Here is a 13942-nt window from a genome sequence, read left to right as displayed (position 1 = left end):
GAGTTATTCAAGATGTGGTCCCTGTGGTTGCTCCACTACCCACCCTGCTCCCTTCTGCTTCAGAGCTGCCTCTGTGGGCTTTGCCAAAGAGAAGGAACTGAGAGCAATTTGCCTGAACAACCCTAGATATCCTAGGTAAGGGGCATGAGGATGTATAGGGTGCATATCTGGGCACTTGCTACCAAAAATCTCCCATCAAAGGCACAGGGCCACATACATGTCTAAAGTGGAGCACCACAGGGGGACATATCTCGAAAAACTCCAGTGGCTGCACAAGGTGAGTAAAACCTGTCTTCATACATCATTTAAAAATAATTAGTATTCTATGGTTGGTCAAGATATACAGACACAGAGGGCCTGCCTTGCACCTTGTGGAATCATTTACATCAGTATGAAGTGAGTATTCTGATCAGATAGCATTTTAGACTCACTCTGCATAGGTATAAAAGATTAGACAATGTTCAAGGCAGTGGAGAATCAGGCCCAAAATAATCTGGTTATATGTCCTTATATGACAATTTGTTCAGACCTACAGTAAAAGCTTGTTAAATGAATTATCTTACTACAAAAACATTTTTCATTTAACAGCTATTGCTTTAACAGGCAGATTTTGTATTTAATGGGTGAATCTGCTTCCTCCTTTCTAGTAACAATGCGTCAGTTTGATCACCCCCACATTGTGAAGTTGATTGGAGTTATTACGGAAAACCCAGTCTGGATAATCATGGAGCTCTGTACGCTAGGGGAGGTATGATAAATTCCCAAGTATCTTCTTTCTTCTTCCCTCTTATCCCACAGACACTTGCATATGGGATTGGGGAACCACTTATTCAGTCTAATGGATTGGGTTCTAAATATTGCACTCTAAGGCAAATTCATGATACACTGTGAATTGCAGGATCATGGGATCAAATTCAGCTATGGTGGAAATGGGCATAATTCCACTGAAGTCAAGGGAATTAACTTGCTTACATCAGGGTTGATTTAGCCCATGGTTCTCAGGGATACTTTGAAGTGCTACTATCATGTGAGAACTAATATCTGTGTCAAGTAAGAGGTGTACATGCTTATATAGAATAGAAAGAATATTACTATGAATTATTTAAAATATATGTACTTCAGACTATAATCTGGATAGAAAGTTTAAAATACTGTGTAGAATATATTTCACAGCTCCACTTCCTTTCAAGGATTAGGGAATACAATTTAAAAAACAAGATAAAGAATATCCACTTAACTTTCTTGTCTTCTGTGTGAAGAGATAACAGAAAGCAAATAAGGTCACAATGTGCTTTCTTGTATGCCAAGAAAACTGAGATTCATTTGACTTGTCATGCAGTTACAGCACTAGTAGTCATTGCTAAAGGCATGTGCCTTTCAGCTGATGCATTAATATTCAGCACTGGCTAGGTAGGACCCTCATTGGTAGCAGCCTCCTACAGTGGTACTTACGTGCACAGTTAAAAGCATGGTAGTAATCATTTTGAATTTGTGATTATATTAGAATTTATTTAGCAAGGGTCTGTAAAGCCTTCATATGTTAGTGTGTCTGTAAAATGAAATTTTAAATAAATTTTATAAACAATATTTGCAAACATGTATATATACCCATGATGTTTGACACCAAAAAAGATGTTCCTAGAAGAATGCTGGAGTAGTTTGTATTATGTGAGTGTCTCATGAGGAAAACCATAGCAGAAACATCATAGTGAAATCATCCAAATTTCTTTGCTAATCCTGATTGGCCTTTTTTGATGTTTGCTCAGTACCACTGAAGATGAGGCCATTTAGTAAGTGCAAACCTGTGCAGCATTTTCATTAATACAGCACAACTGTAAATAATCTCTGCTAAATCATGAAGTTTCACCTACTGTAAGCAGTTTCTATCTGCAAATGTTTCACCTCCTGTAATACAGCTGATAACATCTTCAAGAATAGGGATCTTTTCACGGTACATTGTCAATGCACCTACATTTCTTTTTCTGAATTTCCCTTTGCTTGTGGAGACCCCAGCAGTGAGGACTTCCCTTGTTAATCCAGACAATCAAGAAAAATGCTAAGCAATCTAATATCTTTAAAACAGGGAATCAGGTTGTCAGATTTTTTTTAATTCTGACTTATTTTCTCTAAGTCATACATTTCTGAAAGATTTCAGAGGTGAAGTAATCACATGGTTTATAATGCAATATGAAAATATCTGAATAAAATAGATAAAACTAGAGTCTGTTAGCTTTGTCTAGAGTGGGTAGCACAATTTGTCTCCATTCCTTTATTCAGAAATTCCAAATCCTCCTCAGCATACAACTTCCTTCTCAATCTTTATTTTAATACTGTAAATAAAAACCAGTGCTACACTGTTGTGGTATGATTGCCTTATACTAGATGTATTTTTCTAGGCAATTTCTCTGAGCTAAATCCAGGTCTCTAGTAAAATCTGTGCAGTTATAGGCATATATTAATGCTGCCCAAGCAATAGTGATTTGGCCTGTGTTCAGGCTGGCCCAGATGTGGGTACAAACCCTGTTCAGTTACCTGCTGGGACTGTTCATGCCAGCAGCATGAGCAATTCCCAATGAAAGAACATGTGGAGAGATTCAGGAGCAGCTGCCCAAATGGGCCCAGCAGTGAAGGAATGCTTTGGCTTCAAGAGGAAACAGAAGTGACGTGCAAAAATTGTATCACACTTGACTACCGCTTTTCACACATTAGAGACAGCCTGAACGTAGCCAAAAGTGTGGGTATGTACACACTAACAGCGACAAATTCGCCGCCGTCAGATCGATTTATCTGGATTGATTGAGTGGCAGTGAAGACCCGCTTAATCGATTCGGAAGTCGATTCAATTAAACCATCTCCTCAAAAGGAGTAGCGTTGCGGTGACGGGAATGCATTTCCCATCAGCACAGCATAGTGGAGACTAAAGGGAATTTAGGAAGTTGACAGGAGTTATACAAGCTACTCTGCGTAACTCCCATCAACTGCCGCTGAATTTCTTGGTAAGTGTATACTAAGCCTGTGTTTTCTGTATGACAACTGATTTTCTTTTCTATTCTAGTTTAAAGGGGAGGATTGTCTACTGTTAAATGTGTAAACCTCACAATTTGAGATTTCTCTCTTCGTCAGATTAATTTTAATTTGTCCTGACCTTTTTCTCTTTTCTTCTTTATCCAAAAGCTGAGATCATTTTTGCAAGTAAGAAAATACAGTTTGGATTTGGCCTCTTTGATACTCTATGCTTACCAGCTTAGCACAGCACTTGCCTACTTGGAGAGCAAAAGATTTGTACATAGGTAAGATTATATCTGTATGAAAACTTTCAATTTAAGAAAAAGGGTTCATAGAGTTTTAGAAAAATATCTGGGCTGGCAGAGTTGCTGGATATTAGTTAGATATGTTAACTAGAGGGAAATGCTTACTTCATAGATCAGCATTCTCCTGTGGTTTCTTTTCATTTCTTTTCATTGATTTCCCTGATGAGAAAAGTGTGTCACGTGTTAGAACTTCATGAATTTTAGAGAATCCACTACAAAAATACACTACTGACATAAACTGTCGAGAGTGACACCTGCTGGACCTTGGCAATATTGACTTGAAGTATGTGCCTGGTTTTAGTCAGAAGTCTGGATTACCAGCTGTTCTGTTGCTTTGCAATGACAACATTTTTCAAAGCTGCAAGTCCGCTGTAATCTTCAAAATATGAAAAATCAAATCTCAGAGAGCAACAGACTCATCCTGAGGTGAAGAGCAGGGAAAACAGAAATGTTTCTGTAATTGAAATGCCTGTGCTTAACCAGCAAGTGAATTTTAAAAGCATACATACATCGGACAGGGGAATTAATTTTAGTTTAAGTAAATTGAACTTAGTTGTGTAGGACAAGAAACAGGCTATAGGTCCTTCATCTCTGGCACTGTACTGCCAACAATTTTCTACATGCAAATTCTATGTGTGCTACTTTGGCCTTAAGTATTTTATTTGTATAAATGTATAAATTGTGTGTGTTCAAGTGACATATTACCTTGTAAATGGCAGAGGCCAGTGTGGATAGAGAGAGACACTAGAATTTTGGCCAAGCGGCTGTGACTTCATTAAAATGTTTATCAGCAAAAAATATGTAAAGGCAGCTTGTTCTGTCAGCAGTGAAATGGGAGAAAGCAACCACCCAAGCTGCCACTGGCGTTCACTCATCTGCTTCAGTGTTGAAAGCCAAAACTCCTAACATGTCTCAGGCTTGATCAGTCCACTTGAATCCAAGGTCTGCAGTCCTATATTGGCAACTGCATGAGAAAACCTCCAGGTCTTGCCATGAGAACAATGGCTTCCCTGAAAATCCAAGCCCTTGCTGCAAAGAGCATGAGTTGATGCCTGCTTTAAAGGAAAGACATTACCCAAATTCGTGACCTCTGCGTATCAAAGACTTTCCCTTCCGCTTGCATCCTCAACAAATTCTATCCTAGTTGCTAGGACCTACATTTTGATCCAATGACTGTAAATACATGAACTCTGAAACCTGCACTTATTCAACAAATAGTGTGTGCCCATACAATGTGATAATTGTGTGTGCAAATTGCCAGTTAACAAAAGGTAGAAATAATGCTGGTCGTGAAAGCATCTCCATTCTTTTTCCCAGTGAGTGATGCTGAATGCAATAATAACTTCACCACATAAAAATTTAATTACTCATAAAGGCCATATTGTGACTTCAGTATTTCTGTAAAACTTTCCACTGTAATCAGTAGGCGAGTCCTGTTGGGTATCAATGAGGGTTTACAATTCTAACTTTATATTCTTAGTCCACACACCATCATTAAAAATGTAGTTTGGTTCTCTCCAAACTGAGTGAGTTTACATCTCTGATCTGTAATAATGGTTCTGTGTTTCTAAGAAAACCTGAATCTAGAAAACAGATGATTAGAAATGATAAATGTCTGATTTGTTTGGCAGGGATATTGCTGCTAGAAATGTTCTGGTATCCTCCACTGATTGTGTGAAATTAGGTGACTTCGGTTTGTCCCGATATATGGAAGACAGTACTTACTATAAAGGTAAGAAGTCAGTACTTAATGGACCTAAACTATAGTGGCAGGGTTAGGATTATTCTTGCAGGTCAGTGAGTTGATTTGCTAATCACACGGAGTTTGAGTGTACGCTATGGAGTTAAAAGGATCAAAACAGTTAGTTTAAGGAAATCTGGTTAAACAAAATAAAACAATTTAACAGATGGTAATAAAATTCACACATAGAGCTGTTAAAAAATCACATGGTCTAATTTAAATTGACAAAAGGAAATTCATTTATTGATATAATTCCAGTTTTGGATGGCCATTATACTGCTTTCTTTGCAACTCTTAAGACTTTAGTTCGACCATTTAGTTTCTAGGGAGCCTGGGGTGTGAATCTACCCCATGCTAGCTTGCTGTGCACTGTCCAAGTGGACCTGCTGATGTGCACTAAGAATTTGTTGATGCACTTTAATCTATTCCCATTTCAAAGCAGAATAGAGCAACATCAGCAAGGCCCACACGGACAGTAGGGTCCACTCCACAGGGACGGTTAGTGTGCAGCCAATGAAAGACAGATTCACACCCAGTTTGCAGCAAACTAAATGTTCATGTAGATAAGCCCTTAAAGTATCAAAGATTACCTACAGTTATGAAGCTCATTTTACATATGCCCATATTCATGCCATATCCCAGGTACCTGAGAGTGAGTTCAAAGGGATCTGCAAATTGTTTTCAGTGAATTTGGGATAGGGACATTCAACACACAAAAGGTTTGAAACATGTTTTTTCCCTTTGGAGTTTCCGAGACTGAAGTTGACTGGCTCCAGCTCTGTGATGCCCCACAGTGCATAATATATAAAGTCCCCGACAGGAGAATACAGTTCATTTATAGAGGGTCAAGTAAGTGGCATTTTTAGTGATATGGTGCACATTTAGGAACAGTGTTTATAATTTTTTATCCTTCAGTATGTAAAAATATTTTAAATGTTTCTAAATTTGCACCATACAGTTTTAAAAGCTTCTTATATGGCCCCACTCCCCTGTTTTCTGGTAGGTTTCCTGGTGTCTGTGATGTCCCAGAATAATGATGTGAACAAAATAACTTCATCAACTTTCTTACAAAGGTGAAAGGAGAAATTTACCTAAAACCATCACATATTTATTGCATTTTTTTAAACTAAGAATAAACAAGCCAACTTTTTCCTAGGTCAGTTAAAAACCAATTGCTCCATGTGTATAGCAGCTTCAAGCTTGGTGCAAATAAATCACTAATTGGAGTAGAGTAGTTTAAGTACCTTCAAGTAAAAAGCATTAACTTGAAATATGAATGGAGAGGCTTATTCAATATATGTACATTTAGGGTACATCTATGCAGCCTGTGACAGTAAGTCTCTGAGCCAAGGTTGACAGAGTCAGGCTTCTGGGGCTCGCGCTACACTTCTTTAAAAAAAAAAAAAAAAAAAAAAAAAGGCAGTGTAGACATTGAGGCTCGGGCTGGAGCTCGGGCTCTGAAGCCCACCCCTCCCTAGGCTTCAAAGCCCAAGCCACAACATCTACAAAGCTGTTTTTACAACTGTAGTACTGCTCGCTGTGTAGATGTAGCCTTAGGGGCAAATCCTGCTCTTCCTTTTAAAAGTCACAGAGGGCCCTGCCTCCAGTAGAACTATGGTGAGTCTATTGCAGGGGAGATTGTGGGTTTCCAGGATCTCTGTGGATGGGGTGAAAAACCCTCTGCAGTGGTGCTGGATGGATCTGTTCACAAGGCTGCAGGTCTACTAGCCATTATTTCTTCCTCACCCGCTCACTCAGGACAGAAGGTACAGAAGCCAGAGGGCATCCACAGAGGTTGCTCATACAAAGCCTGACTGAGTTGTTTGCTGGAGCTAGGATTTGGCCCTAAATTATTTTACTGAAGAACATCTACATTGAGAGCTGATTAGCTAAAATAATGGCCTTTTCCACTCATCTCCCCATAGCTTCCAAAGGAAAATTACCTATCAAATGGATGGCTCCAGAGTCAATCAACTTCCGACGTTTTACCTCAGCTAGTGACGTGTGGATGTTTGGTAAGAGAATATGGATGATGATTTTCTCAAATGCACTATTGGAAGAGAAGATAATACATGGTTCCATTTTTATTAATGGAAACTGAATAATTTCCAGTTTCTTCCAGTGTTTATTTTACATGTCCCAAAATCAGTCATCTTACAGTGTACTTCACATCTCTCCACACTTTTTCATTCTGTACGCAGTGGACCCGATTGTCATTTACCGTAAGGCCCCTTTCACCACTCCTAAGAGCCCTGTGTGCTGACAAGTGGCCTTAAGGTAAATGAAAATCAGACTCATAGTCATAACAGGAAGTTCTTTATCTTACTTTGCTTCTCTTTTGTCTTCTAATATAATTGTGCCAGTGTTTCTTTATCAGGCCGTTATTTGCACTTACTGATTTCCTATTTTCACTACTCAGTGAATGTTTTTGCTTTTGTCTCCTTCTTTTCCCAGTGTTCAGTTCAGCCTTGCTCTGGGTGTTTTTCCTCCGTTGTCTTACGTTGTTTCACCCCTTTAACATTAGAAAGAGGAATTAGCAGGATATTTAAAGTGTTTTTGAATGTTGAAAAAAGCCTGAAATTGATTTGAGGCCATTCACCTCGCAAGATGGGCTGAGATCCAAATCTTGTCCTGGTTTTCTCTCCCTCCCACTCTCCACTCACTCTGAATGTGGTTCCAATCCCTTTGGTGCATTTACCTCCCCTCATCACTTTGCCTCCTGTCATCTTAGAAAAGAAAAGAGGTTGAGTGAAAAGAGGAATGATAGGAATGTCTCCCACCTTCCATGATCCTGACCCCTTCACTGTGCGGACCATTCCTGTTTTTGCACAAGTCTGATCTCCCAGTCTCGAATACTCAGCTCCACAGACCAGACAAGCAGTGACAGGCAGAGAAAAGGCAAGCAGGGTATGAATAGCGGAGGTGCAGATAAAAAAAAATATCAGCTTGTTCTCTTTAAAACAAAAGAGTTCTGAGTAATATAAAGCAAAACTGTACATGATTTATCAGGATGAATGACTGTTTTCTTGAGGAAAAGAATCCCTAATTGCAATATAATGTATCTTTTCCATCTGGCATAGAAAAGCAATGTAGGTGGAATACCCCAGCTGTGCATAGGCCCACAGGCTATTTCTTTCTCATTACACATGTAACATAGTTTCACCAGAAACTACGTTTTGTTACATAGTTTCGACAGAAAAAAGTTGAACAAATGCCAATAATAAAACACTGTCAAAGTATAAAAATACCGCATACAAGTCAAAACAAGCCAGCAGAAAATAAACACTGGGAAAAGGATTATGAAAATGTAGATTTGAATATGAGCAACCAGTCTGACTTACAATAGATAAAAAACAGTTAAATCTGAAGCCCTTCAGGTTACCTGCTTGCGATGAGCTAGATGCAGGTCGTACTTTTTCATGCATAGCCCTGATTAATAGTGCATGTAATTTTATAGACGCCACCTACTTAGAGATATAGTTAACATAGCACAGTATTCTCTTGTGTGATCAGCATGTAGTTTAGTCAGCTATATTTCTCAGTTGAGAGTCGTTTGTGTTTGGTGGTTGCGTGTACTGGACAAAGTGCATTGTAAACTTTGTTAAACTCCATATACGTGGTAATTACTAACCATGGCTTTTGTGCAGAAAAGACTCTTCATTTTGCCTGCTAGCGCTCCATTTCAGTAGCAGTTCCTTTTAAAACTCCATCGTCTTAAGCTTTAACATGGAGTTTGTTGTTCAAGAACACAGATTTCTATTATTTACTCACTTTAGGATGGATGTTGCTTTTTGTTTTCCAGGTGTGTGTATGTGGGAAATTTTAATGCATGGCATAAAGCCCTTCCAAGGAGTGAAGAATAATGATGTGATTGGTCGAATTGAGAATGGCGAGCGGTTACCAATGCCTCCAAACTGCCCTCCTACTCTCTACAGCCTTATGACCAAGTGCTGGGCATATGACCCCAGCAGACGACCCAGGTTTACTGAACTTAAAGCACAGCTCAGGTAGAGTGGGATTTTTTAATTATTATTTCTTTGATTTGATTGTATCTTTCATAAAATTGTTTTCTTTCCAAGGAAAGTACAATGCATAGTGTGCTAGGCTGGTGCCTTCAAAGGGTCAAGTGGCTGTTACATTGTTGTAAATCTATTTTAGACTATCTCCACTTAAATCAGAGGAATTATACTTGACAATAAATCCAGTGTAATTGAGATCCAAACCTGGCCCCCAAAGACTGTATTAAGAGTGTGTTTATAGGCATAGATAAGTATGTTAGGGATCCTCAGAGTTAGAGGTGGAAAGAACTTGCTAGATCATATAATCCATCTCTCTTGAGACAGTACAGAAATTTCACTTTTCTTTTAATTAACCTGGCCATAGTTTTCAAACTTGAGTGCCTTGAGTTAGGCATCTAGGGGGGGAATTTTCAAAAGTACCTAAGGAATTTTGGGGCACAAGTTCCATTGAAATTCAGTGGGATTTGTGCTCCTAAACCCTGAGGTACTTGAAGGTGTCCACTCTAAATACATACATAGAATCCTAAATAAAATTGGCCTGATTATCAAAGACATGGAAGGTTCACAGCTCATCCTGTTGAAGTCAATGGGAGCTGCTGGTGCTCAACACCTCTGAAAATAAGCATCTGTTATTTAGGAATTTGGAAAAAGAAATTAAATTAGATGCCTATTTCTAAGGCACTCAAGTTTAAAAATTTTGGCTGTAGATTATTAAAATAAACACATTATCAATAAGCAAAATATCCTTGAAATTAGAAGTAGGCTAGAATTCTGATTTGAAATCCTAGAATCTCCTCATAAGGTAGAACATAGTAGCAATCCTTTATTATTGATACTATTATCAATAAAGCATCCAGATCTGAATGCAGCAGTGTTGGTGACACTGTAGTCTTCCACAGAGTTAACACAAATTGCGTGCAATACTAAGGAAAAATAGATGTTCCTTATGAAAAACAGGGCCCCAAAAAGAAGTCCAAAAAGGAAGGTGGGAGGTAAACAGTCAATTACATACCTTCCTGAGTATGTAAGCCTTGCAGTGACTGGAAGACATTCCCAAGGGACTTGGGCATATATCCTCAGCTATCCCCTCACATTCTCATTGGTTCTTTGTGTATTTTCATTTGGGAAATATTATGGTCCTTCTCAGGGGTATCCAGGGTTGTGAGGCACCTCACTACCACCTGCCATGAGCATGAGGAAGCTTATCTATGCCTCTTGGGGGTCAGCTCTCCAACATGTTAATTAATGCAAATCAACATGGGTTTATGAAAAATAGATCCTGTCAAACTAACTTGATATATTTTTTTGATGAGATTATTAGTTTGGTTGATACAAGAGATAGTGTTGATGTAATATACTTAAACTTCTGTAAGGCGTTTGATTTGATACCACATGACATTTTGATTAAAAAAAACTAAAATGGTATAAAATTAATATAATCTGTGTTAAATGGATTTAAAAGTGGCTAACTGATAGGTCTCAAAATGTAATTGTAAACGAGGAATCATCAGCAAGTGGGTATGTTTCTAATGAGATTCCTCAGGGATCAGTTCTTGGCTTTACACTATTGAACATTTTTATCAATGACCTGGAAGAAAACATAAAATTATCAGTGATTATCGTTTGTAGATGACACAAAATTTGGGGAGAGTCCCTGATTCAGAGTGACATGTATTACTTGGTAAACTGGGTGCAGGCAAGCATTGTGTGTGTGACTAATGGTTTTATCTAGGAGCAAAGACTGTAGGCCATACATGCAGAATGGAGTACTGTATCCTGGGGAGCAGACTCTGAAAAAGAGTTGGGGGTCATGGTTGATAATCAGCTGTCCATGAGCTCCCCATGTGACATGGTGACCAAAAGAGCTAATGTGATCCCGGGATGCATAAAAGAGGAGAGCTAGTAGGAGTAGAAGGTTATTTTACCTCTATATTTGCTGCTGGTGACCAGTTCTGGTGTCCACAGTTCACAAAGGATGTTGATAAATTGGAGAAGGTTCAGAGAAGAGCCATGAGAATGATTAGAAAAAATGCCTTATAGTGATAGACTCAAAGAACTAAATCTGTTTAGCTTAACAAAGAAGGTTAAGGGGTGACTTGATTACAGTCTATAAGTATCTACATGGGGAACAAATATTTAATAATTTGTGTCATTCTGATATTTTGTTTAAGGATAGTGAAAGGAATTGAGTTATCAAATTAAAAGCTAGTAAATGCCTATAACTTCAAGTCCCACAATGTTGTACTAGGAAAGGGACATGTCTTTACAGATACTCAGCAACAATACAAAATTCTGAGACCCCCAGCCATGTAGCTGACAGCATTGTTCCTCCTCTGCAGCAGCCTTGATATCCTGACAGTTGGTTCGGGGAGGCACCTGGCCAATTAAATGCAGACTCGCCTGTGTTCAATCCAGGTGAGGATGTGTTCAGTCAGTTGGCAGTTATCCACTCAGTAGGTCACCTTGAAAACGACATCTACAATGAATGCATCAATGTACCGCCTCTGGTAGTTTATCACCCAAACAGGGAAAATTCCACTGATGGCCTGTTGCTCTGAAAAGGGGGTATCAGTACATTGGCAGATATGATGTGTTTGAGGTGAACACACTGCTGTGTGGCCAAAAGAAAGAATCCGTCGTTGTCATTGCTAGCCTACCAGACTAACCAAGTAAGAGGCCCTTATAAGAAAGGTGACATATAGTGGAGATGTCCAGTATTGTAATAACCAAATATCAAAATTATTTTTATGGTCAATTGGAGTGCAAGGTCATAAGGTCAACATTTTTGTTACATCACAAAGGCACATGTATATACACACTAATTGGGCAGATGGCAGATCAAGACAAATAAAAATGACAGCAGCTGCCAGTGGCCTACCTACAGTTACACTCCTTTTATTATTAACGCAGTGCACAAAAGTGCACCAATGGTTTTATATAACTGGTAGAAAAATAAAGCCCTTGTCTCAAGGAATTTACAGTCATAATATGAGTGAGAGTTAGCAGTAGAGAAAGGAACGGATGGGATACAGGTGGTACTGTTGAACCAAAGTTATAGTAAGAAGATAACACAAGAAGGTAGCATGGTTACACAGTATAGGTATACGTATTAAATTGTATTGTCGACTAACTTCTTGTCAGTGTGAGGGAGACCTGAGTCTTAAATGATGTGAACAAAGAGAAGGCAATGATCTGGTAGACCAGAATTGAGAGAGTACCGCATGGGTAAGAAGGGAAGTGAAATAGGCCAAGACTAGGAGGAACTGTGCAAGTGGGGAGTGAGCAAGAGACACTGAACTACAGGAAGTGAGAAGACAGTAGAGCTCATGAGAGAATAGGGAAGAGAGGAGAAATTAAGGACGAGGGCTGAGGAAAGTTGCCAGAGGATAAACCTGCAGCCATGGTGGAGATTAAATTGAGAGAAGAGAGCTCTGGAGTTGAAATCTGGGAGATTTGAAGCAGCCAGTAGGGGGAGAGATCTCTCCTGCAACTCCAGAATTGATCACCTCTGGTCACTGGCAGATCAGCAATTGACTGAGGAGTCACCCTTCAGCTGCATAAGGGTCCCTAGAGCTTCTTTGCACTCCACAAAGATGATGCCAGCCCTTAGGGTTGCTTATAGTGACACAATCTCAGCCAATTAGAGAAGATCATGTTTCAAAACTCATTCCCATGAACTTGCAAAAACAAGCTCTTTCCCTGTTGGCTTTTTGTGTGTGCTGTTGCTGCTCTTTTCTGGATACGTTCCAGATTAGCTTTTGAAGCTGAGGGCCAGGTTAGTTCTGGAGCCAATGCTACAGTGACACCATGTTCCTCCTTATTTTGATGACAAAAGTCTGCTGCTTTATGAAGAATGATATTTTTCTTCACCTGCATCTGAGATAGCACTGATGAATATATTCAGTGCATTAGCACTTCTCATATATTCACTTTATATGCCAGGCAATGTCTTATCAAATGTTTTACCCACTTCTTCACTTTTGTGATATCTGGTTCTCTTTCTAGTTCCAAATGACTCCCACAAACATTATTTGCTGCTGCTCGTACTCTGTGGAGAGCAGGATTCTTATAGTAATAATAATACTTAGCTTATTTATAGCACTTTATGTTCAAAGCACTGTATAGACATGAAATAATTAATTCTCAGAACATGCCCCTGAGGTAGGCAGATAAATATTACCCTCATTTTTAAAGATTGGGAGACTGAGACAGAAAGGTGAAGAGACCTGCACACAGTCAGTGGCAGAGTCAGGATGAGAACCAGTACTTCTTGACTGCCCATTTTGTGCTCGCTCCTCTAGACCACACTACCTTTCTGTAGAAGAGATACTGAGTCCTGTGCTGCACATTAGACAAGAGTTATGCAACAGCGTCCCCTCACTAGTGCTAAATGAACCCTCAAATCATAGAAGCCTAGAAATCTAAAGCTGGAAGAAACTTCAAGAAGTGATTTAGTCCAGCCCCCTGCGCTGAGGCAGGACCAAGTATAGACCATCTCTGACAGGTGCTTGTCTAATCTGCTCTTTAAAACTTCCAGTGATGGAGATTCCACAACTATTTCAATGTTTAAGTATCACTGTAGTTGGAAAGCTTTTCCTGATATCTAACCTAAATCTCTCTTGCTGCACATTTAGACTGTTACTTTTTTTTTCTACATTCAGTGGACATGGCGAACAATTGATCACCATCCTCTTTATAACAGCCCCTATCATAGCTGAAGACTGTTGTCAAATCCCCCCTCAGTCTTTTATTCTCAAGACTAAACATGCCCAGTTTTTTTAACCTTTCTTCATAGGTCAGGTTTTCTAAACCTTTTATCATTTTTGTTGCTCATTTGGACTCTCTCCAATCTGTGCACATTGTAAATTGAG

At 39.2% G+C, this 13942-nt stretch overlaps 1 protein-coding gene across 6 annotated transcripts in view; it reads left to right on the top strand.

Moving 5' to 3' along the window:
- PTK2 (protein tyrosine kinase 2) overlaps positions 1-13942 on the top strand; it is a 340248-nt gene that overhangs the window by 280984 nt on the left and 45322 nt on the right. For 5 of the 6 annotated variants that reach the window (XM_067558327.1, XM_067558324.1, XM_067558323.1 and 2 more), the window contains 5 exons: positions 648-748; positions 3175-3290; positions 4943-5043; positions 6978-7067; positions 8855-9059. In XM_067558327.1, the coding sequence (XP_067414428.1) occupies positions 648-748; positions 3175-3290; positions 4943-5043; positions 6978-7067; positions 8855-9059 (613 nt within the window). Of the gene's footprint in view, positions 1-647; positions 749-3174; positions 3291-4942; positions 5044-6977; positions 7068-8854; positions 9060-13942 lie in introns of those variants that run through there. The other variant, XM_067558326.1, reaches the window with a different exon arrangement.

The sequence above is a fragment of the Emydura macquarii genome, unplaced genomic scaffold (assembly GCF_026122565.2).
Source record: "Emydura macquarii macquarii isolate MOO-44397 ecotype Brisbane River unplaced genomic scaffold, CSIRO-AGI_Emac_v2 contig_1947, whole genome shotgun sequence".
Classification (NCBI taxonomy): Eukaryota; Metazoa; Chordata; order Testudines; family Chelidae; genus Emydura; species Emydura macquarii.
Note: the sequence above shows the minus strand (reverse complement) of the source record. Positions and strands in the feature narration are given on the sequence as shown.